The 10,045-nt window shown below is 35.8% G+C and overlaps 1 protein-coding gene across 1 annotated transcript; it reads left to right on the top strand.

Annotated features, from left to right (window-relative positions):
• The first annotated feature begins 1,210 nt into the window (after nucleotides 1-1,210).
• Nucleotides 1,211-9,254, top strand: LOC132283364 (calcium-dependent protein kinase 10-like). The gene is made up of 7 exons (XM_059785305.1): nucleotides 1,211-2,002; nucleotides 3,279-3,422; nucleotides 3,523-3,675; nucleotides 4,372-4,487; nucleotides 4,666-4,833; nucleotides 8,128-8,358; nucleotides 8,695-9,254. The coding sequence occupies exons 1-7, from the start codon at nucleotides 1,357-1,359 to the stop codon at nucleotides 8,866-8,868; spliced, it is 1,632 nt and encodes a 543-aa protein (XP_059641288.1). The 5' UTR covers nucleotides 1,211-1,356; the 3' UTR covers nucleotides 8,869-9,254.
• Nucleotides 9,255-10,045: the final 791 nt, after the last annotated feature.

The raw sequence follows: 10,045 nt of genomic DNA, 5'->3' as shown, positions 1-10,045 counted from the left end.
AATTACGTAATTGTTTGGTATCTTTAAGCCGACATTGTGAAGGACAAAATATGGACTATTAAATACTCCCACAATCACATTTCTCACCTCTCACCGGCTTTTGCCGCGTCAAGGAAGAAAAAAACAGTAGCTTTTTGACCACATTCCCAAAATTCCACCACAAGACAAGGACTTGGACTGCAGGTCCTCTTAATTTCTTCAACTAATATAGTATATATTTAAGAAGAGTAATTCTATGAAAAAAAAAAAAAAAAAGCTCTTGTTATTAATTGTTAAATTAAGATAATTATTACGGAGTAAAAAAATTTATTTTAAATTTAAAATAAATTTAAAATAAAGAGAGCTCATATCTTTTAAAAATAAAAATAAAATAAAAGAACTATTAAAGTAGTGACATATGGCTGATTAGGCCGAAACAATTGAGACCTTTGATGAAGTAAAGTGGGGCTCAAATATGAGTATGACTTGCATTGAAAGACTTTGATTGTTTTGGTCAAAAAATTATTCATTACAATTGTTACGACGATAACCTGATGAAATAGACCGCTAAGCAAAATAGATTTACAATAGAACAAAAAATTGATATTTGTGCTTTAATAGAGTATTTGTAACGAATAATTTCTCACTTTGGTTCAATAAATACGTTTAGAGTATCAGTTTTCCTCTTCTTATAATTGTTTTTCCTTGATAGCGTTACTATTTAGTAAATTACTTAAAATGTCTGTTTTATTTAAAATAAAATAAACTTTTAAGTAAACGAAATCTCATTGACCATTTATAGTGCCAGTCTGCCAGACATCATAGAAATTTAACTATTTAAGAGTCAAAAATTAATTTTGAGACTTCTAATTTTTTGACATTGATAGTGCCAGACATCATAGAAATTTAAGAGTCAAAAATTAAAAAATAGACAAACTTTAGGACTGAGAGACCAAAACCCAAGTGACCAAGTCCCATCCCAAATAAATAGACATAAACCACAGGGTCATTTCCGTAAATTAAAGCAGTCATAACATGTTCTTGACTCAACAACTTAATTAATCTCAATAGATCATCATTATCCCATCCTTGAAGCCATATACATGTGATCATATCTATATATATATATATATATATCCATCTACACACAACATATGGCATATACATATACATAATACATATATTAATATAATAATATTATATTATTATTATGATGATAATAACTTTTTTTGAAAACAACTTTTTTTCTCAACTGACCCCGCGTTTTCCAAATTCATTGCCGTGCCCGTGCAAATGCTCTGCACCACCACAACTACCTCCTCCTCCATCACCACCGTGGACGGCGGAAAAAACTAGCTACCCACCCACCCAACCACCATGGGTAACTGCAACACCTGTTGTGTAATACCAGACACCACAGACGAAGAGCACCACCGAAAGGACCGCAGTCACCACAAGAAGAAGACCAGAGAGAGCGTACCCAACCCCTATGCCGACTCACCCGCGCCGATCCGAGTCCTCAAAGACGTCAGTCACCGGTCCCGAATCGGCGACAAGTACGTGCTGGGTCGCGAACTGGGTCGGGGCGAGTTCGGCATCACCTACCTCTGTACGGACCGAGAGACCAGAGAAGCCCTAGCTTGCAAGTCCATATCGAAGAAGAAGCTGAGGACCGCCGTGGACATCGAGGACGTGCGCCGCGAGGTGGCGATAATGTCGAGCCTGCCCGATCACCCCAACGTGGTGAGGCTGAGGGCCACCTATGAGGACAACGAGGCTGTGCATTTGGTGATGGAGCTGTGCGAGGGTGGGGAGCTCTTCGATCGGATCGTCGCGAGGGGGCATTACAGCGAGCGGGCTGCGGCGGGAGTGGCGAGGACGATTGCGGAGGTTGTGAGGATGTGTCATGAGAATGGAGTGATGCATAGGGACTTGAAGCCCGAGAATTTCTTGTTCGCGAATAAAAAGGAGCATTCACTGCTTAAGGCGATCGATTTTGGGTTGTCTGTGTTTTTTAAGCCTGGTATGTTGGTGAATTTTCGATTCTTGTTAACCGGTTTGTTCAATTCTGATGGTTTTTGATATGGGTTCTGGAGGTTTTTAGTGGGTTTTTGGGCTTTTTTTTTTTTTTTTGGATGGGCTGTTGGATTTTGAAAAAAGTAATCTTTTATTTTGGGGATATAGGTTTTGATAGTGTTCATGCGCTCTGATATCAAATTTGGATTTTTACAACATCCATTTTGAGGTTTTTAATGGGTTTTAGATTGATCATTTGATAAAGCTATCGAAGTTCTGAATCTTTTTCTTTGGTTTTAGATTCTAGAGTTGTTCATCGATTTTGAGGTTTTTAATGGGTTTTAGATTGATCATTTGATACAGTTATGATCGAAGTTCTGGATCTTTTTCCTTGGTTTTTGATTCCAGATGGGTATTTTTAATTGTGTTGTTCATAGGTTTTGAGATTTTTAATGGGATTTAGAATTTCTTGTTCGGGAATAAGGAGGAGCATTTGCTGCTCAAGGCGATCGATTTTGGGTTGTCTGTGTTTTTTAAGCTCGGTATGTTGGTGAATTTTTTATTCCTGTTGATGGGTTTGTTGAATTCTTATGTTTTTCCATATGGGGTTTTTGAGTTTTTTTAGTGGGTTTTGGCTTATTTTTAGGTTGGGCAATTGAATTTTGATTTTATTTTTTTTCTCTTTTTTTGGGATATAGGTTTTGATAGTGTTCATGGGCTCTGATATCTAATTTTGGATTTTTAAAACATCTATTTCGAGGTTTTTAATGGGTTTTAGATTGATCATTTGATAACGCTATCGAAGGTCTGGATCTTTTTCTTTGGTTTGGTTTTAGATTCTAGAGTTGTTCATCGATTTTGGGATTTTTAATGGGTTTTAGATTGATCATTTGATACATTTATCATCGAAGGTCTGGATCTTTTTCCTTGGTTTTTGATTCCAGATGGGTAATTTTAATTGTGGTGTTCATCGGTTTTGAGGTTTTTAATGTGTTTTAAGATTGACCATTTGATACAGTTATCATCGAAGTTCTGGATCTTTTTCCTTGGTTTTAGATTCTAGGTGGGTATTTTTAATAGTGTTGCTCATCGGTTTTGAGATTTTTAATGGGTTTTAGATTGATCATTTGATACAATTATTGAAGTTCTGGATACTTTTCCTTGGTTTTAGATTCTCGATGGGTTTTAGTTAATTTTTGATTGAGTTTGAAGTTTGAATTATATAATGTGAGGTTTGGGTATTGATTGATGAATTTGTTCAACCTCTTTACAATTTTATTCAGGGGAGAAGTTTTCAGAGATTGTGGGGAGTCCATACTACATGGCGCCAGAGGTTTTGAAGCGGAATTATGGACCTGAGGTTGATATATGGAGTGCCGGTGTGATTCTTTATATTCTGTTATGTGGGGTTCCTCCATTTTGGGCAGGTATCACTGTTCTTCATGTTGGGGTTAGGGAGTTTGCATGAGCATGGTTATGTTGGGTTTATCTAATTGTTTCATTTTTTGTTTGTATTGTCTGCTGCAGAAACTGAACAGGGTGTTGCTCTGGCGATTTTGCGGGGGGTGATTGATTTTAAAAGGGAACCGTGGCCTCAGATTTCTGATAGTGCCAAGAGCCTTGTGCGGCAGATGTTAGAGCCAGATCCCAGAAAGCGTTTGAATGCTCAGCAGGTTCTTGGTAAATCTCTATAGATAAACAATGCTGAGTTACTATGAATATACAATGCTGAATTTGAGTTTGTGGGTCAATAAATTTCTATTTTTATCTGGCCATTTTCTATTTTTAGATAGCACTGTTGTCTCTATGTTTTATGGATGATATGTTGAGCAAGGAGAGGATGATTTATCAGAGTGCTATTGACCTCAAATTTCTCTCTCTCATGGATGCTCTATGAGAATCATACACTCAACCATTTATTTAAAACCTATAAGGTTGGGGACTTGAATCTCTGACCTTGGGTTGGAGATCCCCTGGATACCACCTCAGCTGCAAGGCTGGTGGTGACCTCAAAATTCCGATGATTCTCATTGATAGGCAAACATTTAATGTTGGCCAGTCTCCAATGGGATGCATATGAGAGATCATAGTGGCTAAATGTCTGGGGCCGCAAACTCGAGACTGCCAAGGGACTGAGACTTCTAAATGGGATTTGGAATAGGGATGGATAGATCTACCATATAGCTCATTGCAAGTAAGCAAATACATTGCCATATTCCTTTGATGACATGGGAATCCATGGGAATCCTTTTAGGCACCTGGGGTAGTATATATAAATTGCTTTATTTTGTGTATTGCAAGGTTTACTGAATTCTTTCTGCAACAGGACTTCTTGTTTAGTAGGTGTATCACTGTTTGCTTTATTCTTTTTGCCAGAACACCCGTGGATACAAAATGCAAAGAAGGCTCCAAATGTCCCGTTAGGAGATATAGTGAGGACAAGGCTCAAACAGTTCTCTATGATGAACAGATTCAAAAAGAAGGCCTTGAGAGTAAGCATTTAGTATATATTTAAGTGTAACTGTCAGTTTGTGCTTGTAAGTGTAATGAAAATGCTGTTCATATGGCCAATTTGTACAGAAAGCCTATGTTGACTGATACTTTTCATGTATTAGTGGTGGTCATCCTTCTTTGAAATATGATTTGGGTTTGTTCAATCAAATTCTTTAGGTGATTGCAGAACACTTATCTGTTCAAGAGGTAGAAGTAATAAGAGAGATGTTTGCAGTGATGGACACCGACAATGACGGGAAAGTGACATACGAGGAACTGAAGACTGGGCTTCGGAAGGTTGGTTCACAATTGGCTGAACCAGAGATCAAGTTGCTGATGGATGTGGTAAAATTTTCTGTTTCTGTAAAATTTACTATGAAAGTTGCTTCACTTGTTGAATTGTATACTCTATGCATGTTTTGTTGTATGATATCATATTGTGGGCTGTACTTATCTTAATCCTATTTCTTTTTAGTTTGAAATGACTCTCCTGTTCCATTTTTCGTTGCATAGTACACTGTACTGCCATTTCAAATTCCCTAGTGATAAAATATTCTTCATTCCTCCGGTTATAATTTCATTCTTTTCTCTTATCTTCCAGAGTGCAGAACTTCTCTTTGTGGATGGTGTGTTACAATTTAAATCCTAGGCATGATGCCTAATAATTAAGGAACCCTAGTAGTGGTTCCTAACTTCTTATTCTGATTTTCTTCTTCTTTTGCTTAATTCTTCTACATGTTTAAATCATGCGACAACAGATCTGATTAACCTTTATTTTTACTTTTATTAACCTATGGGACAAGCCTAATCCATTCCTCTCTCACTCATTCAACCATAGAACATCAAAGGACCCAAAATAACTTGTGTTACTGGTTACAGATACAATTCACAGCCCAAAGCAGGCCTGAAACTAATAACCCTCTTAACCCTTTGTTACAATTTTGCAAAACCCTAAATCTCATTTTTCTTATTAACCTTTTAGTCATAAAAACTGATTATACTCAGCTGTAAAAACTCACTTTCAGAGTTTTTGCACATCAGTTTTGGCAGCAAGTTTTAGGAGAGTGTTCATGCACTTATCCAACATGATGAGGACAATAAATATAGAAGTGACATAGGGATCTACATGTTCAACAGGAGTTATGGCCATAGACAGCCTATGGAGCATGATACTCATACAAAAGAAGCTGTACTCGTATCTTGTCCTTTTTGGACATTAATACTCAATGAATACAAAGAAGCTGTACTTATATCTTGCCTATGTACCCGTATCTCCATATTTTTTCTTATCTGTATACCATTTCTACTAAATAGTTGGCTAAGGTTTGTTGATTATGATATCTATAACACACACACACACACACACACAAACGTGTATATAGAATCACATATTTGTTGTAGGAAAATGTCTGTTGACATTGACAGAAATAAACAAAAATGGAAAGCTACTTCCCTGACGCAATTTATGGGATTTCAAGAATGGTTTTAGGGTTTCAAAATGAGAGTTAATCAATTGTTTACAATGTAGCGTCTAGACTATTTTGGTTACGTGTATCTACTGGTATTTTCTTCTCTCACGACTCTTATGTCAGGAGTTTGAATCCTATATTCAACTTGATCTAGGCCCATCCTGCATTAGATTTGTTTTCTACTGGAAGTATTGTCTGCTTTTAAGAATTATGACACTGTAAAATTTGAGAGATCCTTTTCTAATTTGTACATCTGTTGCAGTCCCGTACATTGGACCCAGATTTGATGTCAAATGATGGATTTTATAGCTGTATTGAATATTGTAGGAGTATACAGTTTCAATTGATTGTCACATGAATGACATCGGTATGCCATTGTTATTGAACTTAAGGCACGCTATGAGAAAAATCTAGCTCTTATCCTCGAATTGGAACATTTCAGCACAAAATACTATCATGTTACGCTTACTGCTATTCTACTTAACAAAGCTTGTGATGCCAAGTGCCTTTGTTTGGCTACACCCATCCTTGTTCGCCATACTGCTGCTATTTTTAGGCCAATGGGTCTTACCCTGCCTAAGTTCATGGTTCGTTTGCTTTCCTCCTGCCCTTGCTGCATTGTCAACCTGTAGTAAATCATTATTTGATCTTCTTGAATGTGAGTGAACTTTCAATGGACAGCTCCACAATCAGGAAACTTGGTGTTCACTAGAAATAGTGTATTTATTTATTTATTTGGTAGGTAGAAATAATGTCACTCCTTTATCTCAGAAAAGTAGAAATTTTGGTATTTTCCAAAGAGTGTATCATTTAGGAGGTTTACTTTTCCATATCATCACAAGTGGCTTATGTTTATATGATTCTGACATACAGCAGACTCATTTAAGTATATTACAAGCCTTTCTAGTTTTAGTCTGTTCCATTCTTGGTCTAATAAAAAAAATAGCAATGGTTCTTATAGTGATTTTAGAATTTGCAGTGTTGCATACAACAAATGTTGCACTTCATTTTTATACATCCATATTCAGATAAAATATAATTACATCTTTTGAATTTCCATTATCCACTTCTATATATTGTCTACTTCACTATATTGCATCCCATGATCTTTATGAAGTGAAAACTTACTCGTTGATGCCTAGGCATGTTTTAGTGTGAGCATGGATAAAAATAACACAATGCATGGCCAAAGGAGATGTCTTCTACTGAAAGAAGTTAATAGATTTTGCATTTCTTTTAATCATGTTAGTGTCAAAGATAAAACTTTTTAAGTTTCATTATTTATAGTATCAGTCATGGTTAAGAACTTAATAGTAAATACTGTGACTGGTAAACGTGTTATTCGGCCCCTTTCTACTCTATATTATGATATGATCCATGCTCACCAAATATAATATTATTAAATTATCTGATATGTTGAAGACAGCTAAATTCTTGTGCTTAAATGTTTGCTGAATTACACATTGGCTGCTATCCTCGCATATAATAATTAAAGTTACAACTAGTTGGCCAAATTTGAATTGGACACTGTGCCTGAATTGATTTGGTAAATCCTTTGGAAATGGATAAATCTGAGAAAAGTTTCTCCATATAGGATGAAATTCAATATGAAAAAATATGGTAGAATGGACTGAAAAATCAAAAAAGCATTTGCACTGTTCCCTGAAAATTTTGAAAGAACTCTGGACAAATTTGGATCTGTTTAGAATTACACCACCAATTCGCAAATGAGAACCCATCTGCATATAACTTATTTTTCTGTGCTTCGTTCTAGAATGCAACCTAAACAAAACCTGACTTTTGAAAATTATAGAACCAATGAAATTTTAAACATATAACTTTTAAATGGTATTGAAATTTTCTTGATGTTATTATATTATTTTGAAATATTTGAAAATAGTTTCATCAACATCTGCTGAATGTTTCTTGTATTAATGTTTATTCTATTTGTGGTGGATTGAAGGACTTGGTTTTAGCAACAAAAAAAAAAAAAAATTTCCCTTTGATTGTAATTCTTTGATATAATCTTGTTCATGCATCAGCACATCATCAACTTTAATATACGTAAAACGTCTAATGACAGCATTCAAGAGAGATTACCAAATACAGTTTTGTACTTCAGGGCTGAACTTCTATGCTAATAAAAATTCACCATGTGACTGTTCTTTAGGCCGATGTGGATGGGAATGGTGTTCTCGATTATGGAGAATTTGTAGCAGTAACAATCCACCTACAGAAGATGGAGAATGATGAACATTTTCGCAGAGCATTTATGTTTTTTGACAAGGACGGAAGTGGATATATTGAGCTTGATGAGCTAAGAGAAGCCCTAGCCGATGAGTCGGGTGATATTGATGCTGGTGTACTCAATGAGATCATCAGAGAGGTGGACACAGACAAGGTTTGTTGTACAAGCCTTACTATTATTATTATTGTTTAACGAATCAAATAAGATTTTTGTCTTTCTCCTTGATTGCTTCTTCAGAAAGCACCATCTCCTAAGTAGTTGGTGTCGAAGTGATATCCAACATATTTTTCAGATAGTTTTTGGAAATTCATTACTACATTAAAACTTGTGATTAAACTTGATTTCGATTTCAAAATATCTTGAAATCTTGGCAATGTTTAAATTAATGAAGGTTTGTAGAAATAGCACTCATTGTAGCACCTCTCCCTTTCTTTCACATAATTATTATACAAAATGCTCTGTCATAATGGTTGTGTGATATTCTTTCAGGATGGGCAAATCAGTTATGAGGAGTTTGTTGCGATGATGAAAACTGGAACTGATTGGAGAAAGGCATCTCGGCAGTATTCAAGAGAGAGGTTCAAGAGTTTAAGCCTTAACTTGATGAAGGATGGTTCTCTGCATCTTCAGGATGGGATTACTGGTCAAACTTTTGTCGTCTGAGGGTTCATAACCAGTGCTACATCGAGACCTGAAAAGTTTGGATTTGGGGTTTTCGGGAAATTGGAGTTTAAAATGAGCTTTGGAGTCTAGAATATTATTGGGTTTCATTGGTGGGATTCATAGTATTTTGGCATTATGAAGGGTTGATTGGAGGTCTTGGTTAGAGTTTGGTTGTAAGCGATTGTGGAGGTATATGTTACAGGCGCTAAATCTATGTCGCATTTACTTGTATATTAGGTGATGCTATTTGTGTTTGATGATTAGCATAGTATTTGTTATTTGTGTTTTGATGATTAGCCTCTAGTATCTGTGATATCTAACTTTGTAAACACCAGATAAGAGTTGTTTATGGCAATGTGAATTCACTGAAAGTTTCAATTCTTCTAGTTCTGCCCTTGTCAAAGATTAATCATGACAGAACGAGTGGACTTTGAAGTCTGCTACGTTGTTTCTTCAAATATTCAGCAGGACAATAAAGCCTGCTACATTGTTTCTTTCAATATTCAGCAAGGTAATGATCCTATTTTGTCAAGAACAATGTTCCTGTTCGTGGCTTATTATAATGTTGTGGCAGCCTGTCCCACATTGTATTCAATAGCTTAAGACAAGCGGCTGACTCGTGATAATTAATTAGGCCATTCCAATGAATCTTCAACTTGTTTTACTCGGTTAGACCCATAGTGAAAATTTGTTATTCAACATACAATTTGTATTTTGGAGTTCAACACGTTTGACTCGGTTAGAACCAATTAGTGAAAGTATCATAATTTGTCAGTTTAACCAGATTAAAATTTAATTTGATTTCCTTATGAGAGTTCTCTATTGAAAAGTTTCGAGCCTAGGTTTACAACTTGAAAACAATTATTAAAAAGATTAGATGAATAATTTAATTTAAAGGGGTTGTAGGTGCAAAAAAATTCTACATAACCTCAAAGATTTCTTTCTCCAAAAAAGAGTTGCCCTTCCTTTGGAGTTGTTTCCTTTTTACATACGGGCAAACCCAATTGGGGCTCTTTTCCTGGGGTACAAGTTGGTTTTTTATTGGGCTCTGGTTGGTTCATTTTGGGTCATCATGAATTTCAATGTTGTACTGACTGGTTGGTTGAATTTCACTGGGCCGATCGTCTCATGGGTAATTCAACCCATTTCTTTGATTTTGATCCGCATTCAGCCTGTT

The sequence above is a fragment of the Cornus florida genome, unplaced genomic scaffold (genome assembly GCF_030987335.1).
Source record: "Cornus florida cultivar Cherokee Brave unplaced genomic scaffold, ASM3098733v1 CherokeeBrave_3.0.0_Hap2_Chr11, whole genome shotgun sequence".
Lineage (NCBI taxonomy): Eukaryota > Viridiplantae > Streptophyta > Magnoliopsida > Cornales > Cornaceae > Cornus > Cornus florida.
Note: the sequence above shows the minus strand (reverse complement) of the source record. Positions and strands in the feature narration are given on the sequence as shown.